The following is an 18,386-nucleotide window of genomic DNA, read 5'->3' as shown; positions in this document are numbered from 1 at the left end:
TTACCGACAAAACTCTAAATCTAGCCGTTAGATTGTAAGTTCCCACGGGAATAGGGCCCTCAATTCCCCCTGTATTTGTCTGCAAACATTTTGTCTTTTATTGTATTGTTTCTCCATTGTATTGTTATCCTTGTACCCATGGGCAGCACTGCGGAATCTGTTGGCGCTTTATAATTAAAGAATAATAATCATAATAATTAAATATTTATTTATGGATAAATAGAACATACTCTTTATATACAGTACCTATATATAATCATGTATATACAGGGAGTGCAGAATTATTAGGCAAGTTGTATTTTTGAGGATTAATTTTATTATTGAACAACAACCATGTTCTCAATGAACCCAAAAAACTCATTAATATCAAAGCTGAATATTTTTGGAAGTAGTTTTTAGTTTGTTTTTAGTTTTAGCTATTTTAGGGGGATATCTGTGTGTGCAGGTGACTATTACTGTGCAACTTAACAAAAAACAAATATATACCCATTTCAATTATTTATTTTTACCAGTGAAACCAATATAACATCTCAACATTCACAAATATACATTTCTGACATTCAAAAACAAAACAAAAACAAATCAGTGACCAATATAGCCACCTTTCTTTGCAAGGACACTCAAAAGCCTGCCATCCATGGATTCTGTCAGTGTTTTGATCTGTTCACCATCAACATTGCGTGCAGCAGCAACCACAGCCTCCCAGACACTGTTCAGAGAGGTGTACTGTTTTCCCTCCTTGTAAATCTCACATTTGATGATGGACCACAGGTTCTCAATGGGGTTCAGATCAGGTGAACAAGGAGGCCATGTCATTAGATTTTCTTCTTTTATACCTTTTCTTGCCAGCCACGCTGTGTAGTACTTGGACGCGTGTGATGGAGCATTGTCCTGCATGAAAATCATGTTTTTCTTGAAGGATGCAGACTTCTTCCTGTACCACTGCTTGAAGAAGGTGTCTTCCAGAAACTGGCAGTAGGACTGGGAGTTGAGCTTGACTCCATCCTCAACCCGAAAAGGCCCCACAAACTAATCTTTGATGATACCAGCCCAAACCAGTACTCCACCTCCACCTTGCTGGCGTCTGAGTCGGACTGGAGCTCTCTGCCCTTTACCAATCCAGCCACGGGCCCATCCATCTGGCCCATCAAGACTCACTCTCATTTCATCAGTCCATAAAACCTTAGAAAAATCAGTCTTGAGATATTTCTTGGCCCAGTCTTGATGTTTCAGCTTGTGTGTCTTGTTCAGTGGTGGTCGTCTTTCAGCCTTTCTTACCTTGGCCATGTCTCTGAGTATTGCACACCGTGTGCTTTTGGGCACTCCAGTGATGTTGCAGCTCTGAAATATGGCCAAACTGGTGGCAAGTGGCATCTTGGCAGCTGCACGCTTGACTTTTCTCAGTTCATGGGCAGTTATTTTGCGCCTTGGTTTTTCCACACGCTTCTTGCGACCCTGTTGACTATTTTGAATGAAACGCTTGATTGTTCGATGATCACGCTTCAGAAGCTTTGCAATTTTAAGAGTGCTGCATCCCTCTGCAAGATATCTCACTATTTTTTACTTTTCTGAGCCTGTCAAGTCCTTCTTTTGACCCATTTTGCCAAAGGAAAGGAAGTTGCCTAATAATTATGCACACCTGATATAGGTTGTTGATGTCATTAGACCACACCCCTTCTCATTACAGAGATGCACATCACCTAATATGCTTAATTGGTAGTAGGCTTTCAAGCCTATACAGCTTGGAGTAAGACAACATGCATAAAGAGGATGATGTGGTCAAAATACTCATTTGCCTAATAATTCTGCACTCCCTGTATATATATATATGTGTGCAAAAAACATCAGACATGTGTAGAAATATGTATTTCTGAATAAATAGAACATACTCTTCTATGTGAAGTCAGGTTAGAGTGTGAGCAAAAACTGTTACTGTTATCTTGTAATACGAGCTCAACCTGACAAGCGTGAAAAACTTAAATAACGCTCCACTTGTAATCTGGCCCTTAGTGTTTAATGTTCCTTTAATATGTTCCCAGTCACACACAGATCTCTGTCATTTACTGAATACAAAAAATAGCTAGGTACTATTAATATTGTCCACGTTTTAATGTTATTTCAATTAAGAAAACTGTAAGTTTTCCAGAGACCCCAGAGAGTCTGGAGTGCATAACATAGGATTCACAGTAATTGGTCGATCAGTGCAGATGCTCATTTGTATCTGGTTCTAATTAGCCAGAGCATAAGATATTAATGAACATACTTGACAGGTTTTTCAATGGGTATGTTCCTGCACTGCAAATTTTGCTAACATTGCTTAATTGATATATACTACACATATACAAACAAATGGCTTTGTGCTGTTCCTTTCAGTTGTTTCCCCAAATAATTAATATACTAGATTTTTACACTTCACTGTATTATTTTCATTTTGTTTTTTATTTTTAAAGCCACAAAAATGTAAAGTTTAATTTAAATTTAAAATATAATTTTAATTAGAAAACCAAAAGAATAATAAATTACCGAAACTCAGTCCAACGATTAAAGCCTTAAATATTAATTCAGTGATATTACTACAAGCTAAAAGCCATATGCTTTTTACTTAATATGCCACTAAGACGAGACTATTTATGAAGCACATTTTGATCATAGTTGGAACAAATTCACATTTCCAAAACAATTCCTTTAAATAGGTTAGCATCTGCGTCTTTCTCCAGTTCCTGACCCTCTTCGTGCTATGGTAAATGGATGCATCCGTTAAAGATGACTAAGAAAGAAAAAAAAAGCACTATGGCACTTCTGAAGATTTTAGAAACAATCTAACAAATTATATTACACTAATCACCAACAGAAACATTGCTTTGAGTTCACCTAAGGTTGACATTTCTAACCAACTTCTGGTTCAAAGAATGCTGTGTGTACTGGCCCTACCTTCTATTTTAATCTTGGAATAAGGTAGCCCATTAAATTCACATATGTTGTAAATGTTAGTCAACAGGAAATTTTCCCTAAAGAGTATGATAAATTATATAATCCAAATTTTTTTTTTTACTCAAGACTCTTTCTAATCGGAGCTTGTTTAAGCCGTCCCAGTTTTATGAGCCTTCAATTTTATGTCTGAAAATATTTCAGGCAAGACTAATTAGGTTTTTGTTTGGTTGTGCAACAGAAACAGCTGTTGTTTTTTTTGTGCCTCGTTTGGCATTAAAGAAAAGAAGGCAACTTTTGATTTGTAATAAACTACAGATGTGTACAAAATTAAACGCTTTCTTCACTGTATCTCGAAGAATCTTTAACTAAATTTACAACCGACTTGAGGATTTTGTACAGAAAATCTGCTACATAGAATTAATGGTTTTTTAAATGCTTTCAATAATATCCTCACTTCTTTGGTGATGCAGATGAAACATAAGATAATTTTACTCAAACCTAATACATCATAGCATCCCATATTTTCTGTGACTGTTTTCAATCTGTCTGTTTCTTTTCTTTTTTTTTTCTTTTTTTACAAGGTTCCTAGTTTTATATCTGAAATGCTTCCCAAAATATAGAATGGAAATTTGCCATTAATAGACAAAACCATTATGAATAAAGATTGAAAGGAAAAAAAAAACAGATGAATCACAGCATGTTTATGAATATGAATATAATAATCAGCAGCAGTGTTATATTTCTTTCATATGGAAAAGATTATAATAATATATGTAAACAAAACACCCTCAAATTTAGTATTACATCAAGTGTTGCACAAAGTTTGCTAACTAGGAGGTATTTCAATAATGCTGATAATCCATTTGGGTGTATTTAATTTATGGTTCATTACAACTAGTATATTAACCATTATTTTCAGCACATTTTCTATTAATAAAACAAAACAGAGTAAAAATTTGACTTATATATTTAAATGTTCTTAAAGCTTACTGTGTTGTCCTATTGTTCCCAAGTAGATAATGAAAAAGAAAAAATGTCCCGAACCTCCGAAGTATAAATAAAAACTGGGCTTTATTGTAACAAGTTTAAAATAGACATGGTGGGCACACAAACAACCCTTTTTTTCTTTTTCATTATCTACTTGGATTACAAGGAATCCTTTCCGCATCCCGATTCCGACAGCAATATTATGGCTACCCTCGGCGGTTTGTTTGTATTGATTGCTCTGTGTAAACCTTCAGGTTGAATTTTGCTGCAAGTCAAACTCTGTATGGGATTGGCCGAAGTTTCCATGTGACTCGCCTGTCTCCGATTTGATTGGAGAGTAGCCCTCTACGTCACCGCCACGGAGAAGTTCCGGAGTTAGCGGAGGATCGATAGTGCATTGAACTAGACTTCGGCCGAAATAGGATCCTGTTTTGTGACATCCCACGGATCGAGCAGTCAGAGTGAGGTACTCTGTTTCCGCGTACAGTGGATGCCCGAGATGATATTGAGGTTTGCAGGGTGAGTGTCCAGTTACTTTATCTATCTACACGTTGACACAGAGAATTACATACAGTATATACTGGTGACTTGCTTACTCATCACTGACCTGATATCTAAGTGACATCACAGAGCCACAGACCGCTTCTTATTTTTTACGGTATATATGTTCATAGCACCAAGCCAGAACTTTCAAATTTTCTTACTATTGCTCCCAACTTACAGTGACCCCCCACCCCCTCACAGCAACGAGAGAGAAAAAGCCACCTATATGTCCATTTTCCAACTGCAACACCCTGTTCTAACTTTATGCCATGTCTCCTTATCATCACCACCCCAAACACATACACAAAAATAACAAGGCTTTTGCATTTTGGTAGATACCTCCTGGTACTCCTCCACAGAGAAATCATTTCTTCTCAATTTTTTTTTATTTTTTGTCAAGCACTGACTGGTAAAGCAGTTAATGAAATAGCTGAGTATTGTAGCTGGTTAAAGGGACAGTTTTCTCATAATAATTTGGTCCCAATGATCCATTTTACCTGCTGGAGTGTATTACAAATAGATCCTTTACCTTTAGATCATCATTTGAAATAGATGACTTTTGCCTATGTTATCCCTACATATACTAAAAGTTTCTGTACTTAAAGGGACAGTCTAGTCAAAATGAACCTTTCATGATTCAGATAGGACATGCAATTTTAAACAACTTACCAATTCCCTTGTATCAACAAATTTGCTTTGTTCTCTTGGTAGTCTACGTTGAAAGCTAAACCTAGGTAGTATCATATGCTAATTTCTAAGCTCTTGAAGGCCGTCTCTTTTCTCAATGCATTTGACAGTTTTTCACAGCTAGCGAGTGTTAGTTCATGTGTGCCATATATATAACATTGTGCTCATGCCCGTGGAGTTACTTATGAGAGGGCACTGATTGGCTAAAACGCAAGTCTGTCAAAAAACCTAAAATAAGGGGTAGTCTGCATAGGCTTAGGTACATGGTAATAACAGAGGTAAAAAGTATATTAATTAACCGTTTTGGTTATGCAAAACTGGGGAATGGGTAACAAAGGGATTATATATATATTTTTAAACAATACAAATTCTGGAGCAGACTGTCCCATTAATTATAGGCTTTAGAAATGATGTGTAAACTTAGCCAGCAGAAGAAATTACACTTCCAGTGGGGGGTAGGAAAACTAAGTAATACATTGTTCATTTCCATTTGTTCTCTCTAAGTATTGTAATTTGGTATACAGACAGAACATAAATAACATAAGGAAGCATTTGTGTGTACAGAAAGGGATAACAAAGAGATATGATTTTCCTGTAAGTTCAACCAGTTTTGATGGGTTGTGGTCTCAAAGAAAACCAGAATAAAACACAAAGGAGCAATTTCTCATAAACGTTATACTCTGCTGCTGGTATGACAAGTCAATAGAAACAAATAAAGAAAAAACTATTTTACAGTATACTGCCCCTTTAAGAAAAATAGGTGTCAATCATAAGCCTTTACAAAAGTTTATTTTAGTATGTTTCTACAAAATCCTCAATTAAAGTCTATAGAGATTTTTGTAGATAAATAATTTGATAAACTTTTCTAAGGAATTGTAATTGACCCCTGGGGTTCCCTTCAGTTCAGATGGTTGTTTTATTAGTGTTTAAATGGACAGTATACATCAGTTTTCATATAACTGAGTCTATTAGTCTGAATATCAGAGCAATGTTATTCAAAAATAAGCAAAACTATAAGAAAAAATGAAAAAAACAACAACTGTATGGGCTATATAAATAGATCATTTACAAAACATTTATGCAAAGAAAAAAATGAGTGTATAATGTCCCTTTAAGGAGGTCATTCAAATATGGCATTCTTTTTAGTGGAGGCTTGTGAAACATATTTGATTACGAGGTTACGAGGAGTATTAAGCTAGGGATATTCTGACACATAGAGGGTTAGTTAGTAGCATTATTGACAGGGCATGTATAATTAACCCCATAATGGGAATTATTTATTTATATAAATTTGTAAGAACAATGCTGTCCAATGAGCGTTTGTCAGCATCAGATGAAGAAAATACAAATGTTAACAGAAGCATTGTTGAAGTCTAGCAGACGCACAGTGGATTTTAATACTGGCTTAATAGATGTCTCTGATATTCACAATGCAAATATATTTATATTTTAGCTGTGACTGCATCAGCACTGACATTCTGAGATCTAAAAATAAAGTTTATTTAGAGCAAACATTTTTTAAGATTAAAATATACTATTTTGAATAAAAAAAACTTTATTTACTTTTACGATCAAGCTTACTAATCCAATAAATGCATATCTGTAACATCAAACTAATGGTGGATTTTGAAAGGGACCAGTCAATAAAAGAAGCTTAACTTTTAAATATTTCTCTAAGCAGATTCCTTTGATTGGACGTTTCTTAGCATGAAAAAAGTCAATATAACTATAAAATACTGGTATAATACACACCTTGTTCTCTAATATTAAAATTATACTTTTCTGCAGGACGTTTTTAAAACATATTTAGTTAATTACTGACAAACAACAAGCTAAATATATCCAAAGTAATTCCCAGGGCAGAATTTGAGATGCGCTCCCCCATTACCATTTTTCCAACCTCCAATCTGTTTTCACCCAACATAAAAAACAACACACATAAACATCTGTATGTCACCCTCTGCCCAGTCACATGGTAATAATATTTATGCATGTATGTATATGAGCAACCACAGAATTTTCTCAGTGAGGGGGGGCATAAAAAATAAAAATAAAATGTCCAAAAATTATTTATATCAGCAGGTCTAGCAGGAGAGTGGCACTTGTTAAACACATATACCGCACATCATTTTAAAAATGGTAGCTCATAGGCATTAACTTAGAGACTCAAGTGGGTACCCTATTATTAGGTATAATAATCTAAATGTGCTCTCATTTGCCCCCCCCCCCCGGTCTTGACACCTATATGTATGTATGTATGTATGAATAACTATGCATAGCTACTGTATATAAGTATGTTTAGCCATATTAGTGTGGGTTTTGTAGCAAGCAAAATAATGGTGTCACCAAATTTTGCATCCATGCCAAATTGTTTGGCAAAAAACTGCAAACCATCATCAACATGGAAGAGAGAACTATTTTGCATTCACTCTAGAATGGCATTGTGTGATTTCTTGGTGTGGTGGTTTATATTTTTGTAGCTCTACATGTTAATGAGCTTAGTGCATTTAATAATAAGAATGATAAAGTACAGTACCCACACCAATGACAAAAAGGCTTATTCGGTCTTTCCACCCAAGTATAGAATATCTTCTGACCATACCATACACCAAAATGCCACATCCAGTGTGCTCTCTTGTTCAAACACAGTCATATCTAATGCAGCCCTCATTCCTTTACAAGGCTATTATAATTTTTGTTTTTTTTATAAAATACCCCTTTTCTTCTCTCTCACAAACACTCTCTGCACTTCATCCATGCACATGTATGCTGTCTCCAACCATTTTCACTTAAAGGGGCACTCAAGTCAAAACTAAATGTTCATGATTCAGATAGTGCATGCAATTTTAAATAGCTTTCCAATTTACTTCCATTAACAAAATATGCACATTCTTTTTATATTTACACTTTTTGAGTCACAAGTTCCTACTGAGCATGTGTAAGAATTCACAGAATATAAATATATGAATTTGTGATTGGCTGATGGTTGTCACATGATACAGGAGGAGTGGAAATAGACATACGTGAAATTTGTTAGAAAAAAATCTACTACTCATGTGAAGTTCTATTGCATTGTCTTTTTATCGTGCATTTGTTGATTATGCAAATCTACTGTATTTAATCAGATGATTGTATTTCTGGCAATAAGGGGAATGGGAGAGAGAAACTATAAAAATTGAAGTTTGAAAAAATGTAAAATTGGCAAGATGACCTGTGAAAAATCTTCTGGAAAGATGTATCTGGCCCTGTGGTCCCCAGTGAGATGGATCTGTTCTGTAGACATTTATCATTTCAGTAGCAATCTCTATATTTGCTAGATGGGAAGCTAATAGACTTAATGCTTGTGTTCATATGACAGTTAATGAAAATGTGTAGACAAGTTGTATTGTGGCTAAGAAATTGGTCTCTGTTACCAAAACATTAAAATGTGTTGCATAGGAACTATTTGAAATGGCTATATTCAAAGCACACATCATACACCTTAATTTTAACAAGATAATGAAAGGAGAGTACTATTGGAGCCAAAGGTTGATAAACTCATTGACTACACCTATAACTCCATAGTAAAACTACTCTGAATGGGCATCCGATGCAATATATCATCTATGAGATTCCCTAATAAGTGTTGCCACCTGAATGTAGTGGGTGGACATATTGTGTATGCTAATATCGTGTTGCTCCCAGTACATCAAAAATGTTGTGGATGCAGATTTTGATCTCAGGTAAGGTTAGGGATTGGGGTGTAGGTTAGAGTTAACTTTATGTATGCAAAAAAAGGGCTGCAACACAAAGCATGTTTTGTCCTCACTTATATCCAATGGTTAATAGGAGTTTTCTCCATCCTTGGCAGCAACATCACTTGCAGGAGGGCTACATAGACATTACAGCTGTAGCTACTTTATGTCCATGATGAAATACTACTCTTAGGGGTAATTTATCATGGTGCAGATAGACATGATCACCTGTAGGGATCATGTCCGCTGCACATCGATAAATGCCAACAGCATACACTGTTGGCATTTATCATTGCACAATCAGTTCTGGTGAACTGCTTGTGCAATGCCGCCCCTGCAGATTCACAGCCAATCGGCCGCTAGCAGGGGGTGTCATTCAACCCGATCGTATGTGATCAGGCAGATTGATGTCCGCAGCCTCAGAGCAGGTGGACGAGTTAAGGAGCAGCGGTCTTAAAACCAGACAGAGCAGGAGCGAGCTGCACTTAGGTCTATGACGCGGTCGGGCCGGCTGTGACTATACAGCTGGCCAGATGCGCTGTTTGAAAAAAACAGACACGCTCAGAAGATCACAGAGAGCGGGTCTGTAAAACAGCAGGTTTTTTTTCAAATTCAAAGGGGAAATTTTGTTTTAAAACGTTTGCGCTAATATAATGTTATATAATTCTGCACTATGTGCAGAATTATATAACATTATTTTTAACGTTTACTGTCCCTTTAACTCCTGTTTCGGCTCGCGCGGAAACAGGTACATCAAGCACCATTCAGAGCTTGATGAATCGGGTCCTTAGTGTTATATTCCATATGAGAACCATCTGATATCAAACGTTGTGCCAATGAATTATGGACATATGCAGACAGATCTTTGTTGGTGCAAAGTAAGCTATGCACAGACATAGCATATATACAGTATGTTTTCCAGTTTTAGTAGTACCTACAGTATATAAAAAATTCAGTAAATTAAAAAATAAGTGTAGCATAAATTGCTGTGGTTCTCAAAACAATTTTCACAGCTAAAGAAATGTTTACATCTAAACAACACTATTCTCAATATGTTTGTTAAATGTTAATATTAATAAATGACTTACATGAGGGCAGCTGGTGACTGGAACACACTGTTTCTTGCGACATTCCGTCTTGCCTTTAGTACAAGAACAGATGGTGCAATTGACAGAAGACCACATTTCTCCATCCTGCAAAATAAGAAAATATAAAAAAAAGATTGTTATAACTTGAAACCTCCAAAAACAATAAAATCCGGTCATCATCCTAACACAAGAAAATACACAGAAAAACACTTTTTCTTGGTCTCACAGAGCCTGATTAAGGACTAGATTACAAGTGGAATACAGATATATATAGGAATATCTATTTAGAAATACATAGAACATATTCAGCTTTGTGCAGAACATTGGAATGTGAAATATTTACAGTAAATACATAGTGTAACACTTTAATAAATATAAACATATAAATATACTTTTACATGTTTTCATCAACTTAACTGCAAACGGCTCCAATGCACTTCTACTGTATGTCTATATATGTGTACGTATTTATTTTTGTGTATATATGTCTAAAAATACATATATACACTTATAAACGTATAAATAGATATGTACACACTTATAAAAACATACACACATATATATATATATATATATATATATACACTTACATATACATATTTAGACATGTATATGTATGTATCTCTATGTTAAAGCCCTGAGTCTCCCTTTTTTTTCCTAACACCTGAGACCTCATATCTTTGAGCCTTTATAACTTTTTTGTGCAATATTGTTTTAAACTATTTTTTTTTGTATTTACTTTCAACTTGTAGTACGAGAGGAAAACCCGATGCACGCAATCAGCTGCAATGAACCCCTTATCACTTGTGCGTAAATATTAACGCGACACTCGTAATCTGGCCCCAAATGTTTACCATATAGCACTGACTAATGACTGAGGGCCAGAAGTTTTCATAAAGACAATGTGCCACTATTGAATGAAGAAAAACATGACATATGTTCATTGTAGGTATATAAATAAAGTTATTCATATACAGTATGTATAAAAGTAAAGGCCTCAAGACATCTAATGGAAACTAAAAAGGTTGTAGCAATCAAAGAGGGTAATTCAAAACAACTGGCAAATCATGTTTTACGGCAGTTTTGGTTAACTAGTGGCCTTCATTTCCTTTTTATTTGTCTTCTAGTCTGTGCATGACAGGAAGTAACATTTTCATTTTTCACCATCCTTACTTTGACATCAATGATGTCAGGACCGTAGGGGAAAGAAAGGTTGTGCGACTGAAGAAGGAATCTAGGTGTTCCAAGGGTGGGCTTGGTTGGGCATAGAGAATAACTGTTCTATCTAGGATGGAGTTAGGTGGCCTATGGGCAAACTGGGGTGGTACGAGGGAGGGCTAAGCATTTTTGTGAGACAGATAAGGACCTTTTCAATATGTGAAACCAAAACATTTCTAGCTAAAGCAACACAGTGGGAGAGTTATCAACACCTATGTCCTAAAATGTCCAAAGAAATGTGAGATGGTACGGAGTTTTATGTTTTTATGTGTGGAAAACATATTTCTAATACTTGACTCTAAAAAAACATACAGTGACACTAAATTTATCTCTACCACATATATGGCAATGAGGGAGGAAGGTATGTTTTATAATACTATTACCAAAAAACAATATTTAGAAACTGGTTTATTGCTTTACAGCACATTATTTACTGTCTAACAGGACCTGTAAAGGGACACTAAACTCCAAATTAAAATTTTAGGATTCAGATAAATCATGCAGTTTTAAGAGACTTTCCAATTGACTTTTATTATCAAATGTTGCACGTTATTTTTATATACAATTTTGTTTGAGGCACTAGCTCCTACTGAGCATGTGTACAAGTTCTTAGGGTATACATATGTGATTGGCTGTTGGATGTCACATGATACAGGAGGCTGGCAAATTGGGAAAACATACATTTGTCAGGAAAAAATCTAATAAAAGTGTTATTGCAATGTATTTATATTATACACTTGTTAAATATGCAATTCTACTGTTTCCCAAAAGAGGCCAATTTCTGTAACCTATGAATAGCTGGTTTAGGTAATATGTAGCATTTTTAAAATGTACAACCTAATGTCCCTTTAGAGAATGAATTTTTAATGTTTTTATTCCAATTGTAGCAAAATATATATTTTTTAATGTTTATGGTTTTAAAGAAAACAATTTAGCAGAAGTTTTTACTCAAAAATACCATGTGCCTGTAAGATGCAATACAATGTTGTATATTGCTGATTCTCATCATATTATTTGTCCCATCATATAATCTGCTAGTGTTAGCAAACATCTTATTTCAGTAAAGTGAATTTTAATGTGTTGTTCCAGTTGATTTATGTATCACTTGTTTTATAATCTACATCAAATCAAAGGAGTAATCAGTTACAACAAAACATGCGCCATTATTTTTTATATGTTTTGATTGAGCCCTCAGGAAAAGGTTTAGGAAGCTTAGCTTATAAAAATAATCATTAATTTAAATTGCCATGTATACATATAAAATGAAAGGTGGTGAACTTCTAATTTGTTTTAGGATTTAAGTAACATACTCACTATGATACTTAAATGGTTATAGGAGTATGTTTAATTAGGTAAAAAATAAAGCTGAAGTATTGTCTGCACAAAACCTGAAAGGAGTACACTAATTCTTCATGTGTGCTAACCCGACATGAGTTATATTAAGGTGCGTTATATATTTATTAAATATAAATTATTGAAAAGTATGAATAATTAATGTAAATTATTATTATAGATGTTCTTAAAAATTCTAAAAAAAATAATTTGAATATATATGTATATTTTACAGTAACTATAAGTAGTAATAATTATTATTAATATTTTTTCAATATTTTATATTTAATATTTACATAATGTACCTTAAGATAATTAATTCTTCATGTGTGCTAGCCTGACTGCGTTAGACCTACAATGAAGCATGTTACGCATATTTTACATTCCAATGTTTTTTCACATTTTATTTTATTTTTAAATATATATTTCTATATATCTGATGATGTTAATGTAAAATATATATGAATAACATTGGAATGTGAAATATTAGCAACTCCTGTCGGTTATAGCGATGTGGGTTTAATATGGTGTTGTATTAGCATGCAATCGTGCTGTATTGAAGTCTATGGGGAGAATAAGTTAAACACGGTCGCAATATTTCAAGTACAGAAGTTAGTAAGCGTCGGGTTTTGCTTGCACACAAATTTTTACTTTCAACTTGTAATACGAGCGCTAACCTGTGCACGCAAAAACTTTACTTCTGACAGAGTTAGCGCTCAAGCGAAAGCGCTAAATAGCACGCCACTATACCTATAGCAGCAGTCTTTGCAAAAAAGTGTAACATTGCTACAAACATTGTTGCAAACACAGCTAAAGACACATAAACTCTTAAGAGCACCTATTAATGTAACTAAGCAGTGGCGGTTCTACACGGAGGCCTACAGGGACCAGTACCTCTGTAAAAATGTCCCTGCCCCCCCCCTGAGCTTATCCGTGAAGTTGAATCCTTGTTTTGCTGATGTGTCATTGTTATTCCGCACTCGCATCCTGATGTCAGAGCCCCCCTCACGTGATGTCATCATTCTGCTGCCAGTGTTTCTCCTTATGATGTAGAATTCGAGTTCAAGTTCGAAAAGGAGAATAGAATTCGAGTTCGAAAAGGAGCTGGGAAACCGGACCTCAAGTTGCCTTATCCCCCTCCCCCAGGACCTTCGATTTATCCCATTGAAGATCCCCATTCTTCCAGCCACTGGACTCCTAATTTAACCCCTACAGGTTCCCAGATTATCCATCCCCCAGGACCACCCCGATACTCAGCGTTAACCCCCCTGGAGAATTACCTTCACCACCCAAAAGGATAGCAATTTACTTTCCAGCGGATCTCCTCACACAATTCAGCGGTTCTCAGTGATCGTATACTATTGCTGCAGCAATGTCTGAAATTCTGCCCTACAGTGAGGATAAGATGGGGCATTACGGCTCTGATGCCGAAGTTGGGCAAATATCATTCAGCTGCCGCCTGCAGGATACCAGTTCCCTTTTTGGGGGAAATCAGCAGAAGAGACCCCCAAACTGGGGCAGATCGGTAGTGCTAAGAGAGGTAAGTGGTATAGAATGATGTCTGCATAATTTACCAAACCTTTTGTCTCTATCAATTCATCTATTTCACTTGCATTTTCTCTCATTTTCTCTTCTGCAGTTTACTGCTCTCTCCCCCTGCACATATGTGTCATATATGACATGGGGTGCATATGTCCAATTTAACCCTTTGGCTACCAAACAGAACTGATACGCTTTGATGTTCGATTCATGGAACCACTGTGGCAGCCAAATAGTTAACTGAGCCTAGGATGCTTATGATATTTTAGGGTTATAATATGATTTCCAACAGGTTATTCTTTTATACCCTTATACCACTATTGTGAAGCCTGAAGTGGATTAGTATAACGTAATTACCTCCAGGTCTCTCTTGTATGCCCATAAAAAATATTCTGAAGGCTGCATGGGTGGGTATGCCCATAAAACATTCTAAAGACTGAAGATTTGAGGTGCTTGCCTCCATGCTGTTCCTTTGTTCGGTAGGTTCAATATGATGCTAGGGTATGATTTTAATGTAAAGCAAAATTAAAGTATTTATTGTTTAAATATCATTTGTTTCCATTTTTTAATGTGCCCCTCTGATTAAAAACTGGCCCCACCTTGGCCTCCCAGTAAAATTTGTCTAGAACCGCCAATACTCTTTAACAAAGAATACAAAAGAAAAAAGCATATTTGAATTTAGAAGTAAAATGGAAATTGTATGCTCTTTCTAAACTGTGAAAGCTGAATTTTGACTTTACATCCCTTTAATATCACTACTCTACACTACACTGTCAGAAAATATTTTTTAATCATATTTAAACTTTCACAATCATAAATCTCATGTTAGGCTCATGTTACCAATTGCATGCAATGGTAAACATTTCTACTATTTGAAGAAATTCTCTTATGAAAATTACATACTTCATGAATGTTTTGGAAGTAAGAATTGTTTTCATCTACTTGCAGTAAAAATAGTTCAGACCAATCTCTCTCTCTCCCTATATATATATATATATATATATATATATATATATATATATATATATATATATATATATATATATATATATATACAAACATATATATATATATATATATATATATAGTATCCCACAAAAGTGAGTACACCGCTCACATTTTTGTAAATATTTTATTATATCTTTTCAAGTGACAACACTGAAGAAATGAAACTTTGCTACAATGTAAAGTAGTGAGTGTACAGCCTGTATAACAGTGTACATTTGCTGTCCCCTCAAAATAACTCAACACACAGCCATTAATGTCTAAACCGTTGGCAACAAAAGTGAGTACACCCCTAAGTGGAAATGTCCAAATTGGGCCCAAAGTGTCAATATTTTGTGTGGCCACCATTATTTTCCAGCACTGCCTTAACCCTCTTGGGCATGGAGTTCACTAGAGCTTCACAGGTTGCCACTGGAGTCCTCTTCCACTCATCCATTACGACATCACGGAGCTGATGGATGTTAGAGACCTTGCGCTCCCCCAAATTCCATTTCAAGATGCCCCACAGATGCTCAATATGGTTAAGGTCTGGAGACATGCTTGGCCAGTCCATCCCCTTTACCCTCAGCTTCTTTAGCAAGTCAGTGGTCATCTTGGAGGTGTGTTTGGGGTCATTATCATGTTGGAATACTGCCCTGCGGCCCAGTCTCCAAAGGGAGGGGATCATGCTCTGCTTCAGTATGCCACAGTACATGTTGGCATTCATGGTTCCCAAAATGAACTGTAGCTCCCCAGTGCCAGCAGCACTCATGCAGGCCCAAACCATGACACTCCCACCACCATGCTTGACTGTAGTCCAGACACCCTTGTCTTTGTAATCCTCACCTGGTTGTCGCCACCCACACTTGACACCATCTGAACCAAATAAGTTTATCTTGGTCTCATCGGACCACAGGACATGGTTCCAGTAATCCATGTCCTTAGTCTGCTTTTTTTCAGCAAACTGTTTGCAGGCTTTTTTGTGCATCATCTTAAAAGAGTGACGACAGCCATGCAGACAAATTTGATGCAGTGTGCGGCGTATGGTCTAAACACTGACAGGCTGACCCCCCACCCCTTCAACCTCTGCAGCAATGTTGGCAGAACTCATACGTCTACTTCCCAAAGACAACCTCTGGATATGACGCTGATCACGTGCACTCCACTTCTTTGGTTGACCATCGCGAGGCCTGTTCTGAGTGTAACCTGTCCTGTGAAACCTGTGAAACCGCTGTTCAGGGTCTTGGCAAGTTTCTTATAGCCTAGGCCATCTTTATGTAGAGCAACAATTCTTTTTTCAGATCCTCAGAGAGATCTTTGCCATGAGGTGCCATGTTGAACTTCTAGTGACCAGTATGAGAGAGATAACACCAAATTTATCACACCTGCTCCCCATTCACACCTGAGACCTTGAAAAACTAACGAGTCACATGACACCGGGGAGGGAAAATGGCTTATTGGGCCAAATTTGGACATTTCCACTTAGAGGTGTACTCACTTTTGTTGCCAACGGTTTAGACATTAATGGCTGTGTGTTTTGTTGTTTTGAGGGGACAGCAAATTTACACTGTTATACAGGCTGTACATTCACTATTTTAAATTGTAGCAAAGTGTCATTTCTTCAGTGTTGTCACATGAAAAGATATAATAAAATATTTACAAAAATGTGAGGGATTTACTCACTTTTGTGGGATACTGTATATATACTGTGTATATATATATATATATATATATATATATATATATATATATATACATACACAAACACAAACATATTTATAGTGTATTGTTACCCTGAATATTTTGTTCCCAGCTTTGCAGATTTTTACATCTTCTGCAGGAACATAGGAGACACATTCATCACAGCAATGATCCTTGACCTTGTTGCACGTTCCAGGCGGAGAGCATTTCTTTTTACACACTATAGTGGAGTCCTGAAATAAAAATAAAATATTAATACCACTAACAAAAAAAAATAGCAATATTGTAACAAAATTACACAAATGAAAGTGCTTTATACATCATAATTGATTACACTTAAGCAAGATGAATTAAACTGGTTAGAAAACTCATCCATTGGTTTGTTTTTCATATATACAGAGGTGAAAAGGAGGCTCGAAAAACCCAGGAGCCAGGCAGCCACTGGCTCTAAGAATTTTACCCCTAGCTCCTAACTTTTTGGGTTATTCTCCATTTATCTACAGTATATCCTTAATACCACTGTCTGGCTTCTAAAATATTATTATAGGCTCCAAAACTTTTAAAAGATTTGTCAGTCCCTAGTTTACTTGTCAGGCATGACAAACTAATAGGGAAAACAGGGAAAAAATTACTCATCCACTCAAAGTTAAACATAGGGAAAAAATACTTTTTTTTTTTTTACTTGTCCACTGCACTTTTTTAAGAGACTAGTGAAAAATGACCAGCCCTGTATATATAATATTGTGTGTGTTTGAAACATGTGGACTCACTCATAATTCGAAACGGAGATTAGCAGACAATTACTTATATATAATTTAAAAATAATATAGTAACACTCATATATAATTGATTTAACTTATTATTATGTGTGTCAGAGTTTAATATTTTATAGTTCTTTAATATCTAACTTTATATACTGATATTACTAAAATTATTCCTGGACTTTTCATGGATTTATAGGTAGTGAGCATGTGTGCAATGATGAATACGGAGAGCGTATTGCTCTTCGCATTCAGCGAGGCCTGTCGGTCCTGATCCGCAGTGTCGGATCAGGTCCGACAGACCTTTGTTAAATAGGCCCCCATGTCTGTATTACCTTTCCTGTAATCTGTTTGGTAAAATGAAACCATAAACAAATGGAATTGCATAATTCAAATAAACAAAAAAAGACTAGGATTTAAAATGTGTTTTTCTGTATCTGAATAGATGACACATTGAAGAAGAAGATTCCAAAAAGAAACCTTATATTTGTGTGAGGTGTCGCGCTTACCCTGCAGGTGCATGTAGTGCAGCTGTCATACATAAAACTGGAACGATTGTCATGGACATCACTTCGAAAAAGACAGCTGCCAGAAGGGAGGTCAAACACTTTTCTTTGGCCTAAATTGAGGCAATGAAATTTAAAAAAAAAAATGAAAATATGTTAGTACATAAAATCATATTACACTGCAAAAGTGATTGCTCAAGATATTGGCTGAGATTTGCCAAGTTTTGAGATGCTAAATGCATTCACTGGCCTTATGTCCATAAGAGCCTCTGTGCTTGTCACAGAAGGTAAATTAAAATAGATAAAGGCTTCAGAATGTGTGACACTATCTAGAGCAGGGGTGCTGAAGCTATTTTGTGCCCAAATTGCAAAGAC

General features: G+C 35.8%; 1 protein-coding gene across 1 annotated transcript in view; it reads right to left on the bottom strand.

Moving 5' to 3' along the window:
- Positions 1-18,386, bottom strand: part of BMPER (BMP binding endothelial regulator) — a 300,921-nt gene that overhangs the window by 97,969 nt on the left and 184,566 nt on the right. The window contains exons 8-10 of the mRNA XM_053714435.1: positions 18,015-18,124; positions 16,837-16,977; positions 9,971-10,075 (exon numbers count right to left, since the gene is read on the bottom strand). Of these exons, the coding sequence (XP_053570410.1) occupies positions 9,971-10,075; positions 16,837-16,977; positions 18,015-18,124 (356 nt within the window). The remainder of the gene's footprint in view (positions 1-9,970; positions 10,076-16,836; positions 16,978-18,014; positions 18,125-18,386) is intronic.

The sequence above is a fragment of the Bombina bombina genome, chromosome 5, assembly GCF_027579735.1.
Source record: "Bombina bombina isolate aBomBom1 chromosome 5, aBomBom1.pri, whole genome shotgun sequence".
NCBI lineage: Eukaryota > Metazoa > Chordata > Amphibia > Anura > Bombinatoridae > Bombina > Bombina bombina.
The sequence above is the reverse complement of the archived record's forward strand: the minus strand, read 5'-3'. Positions and strand labels throughout refer to the sequence as shown.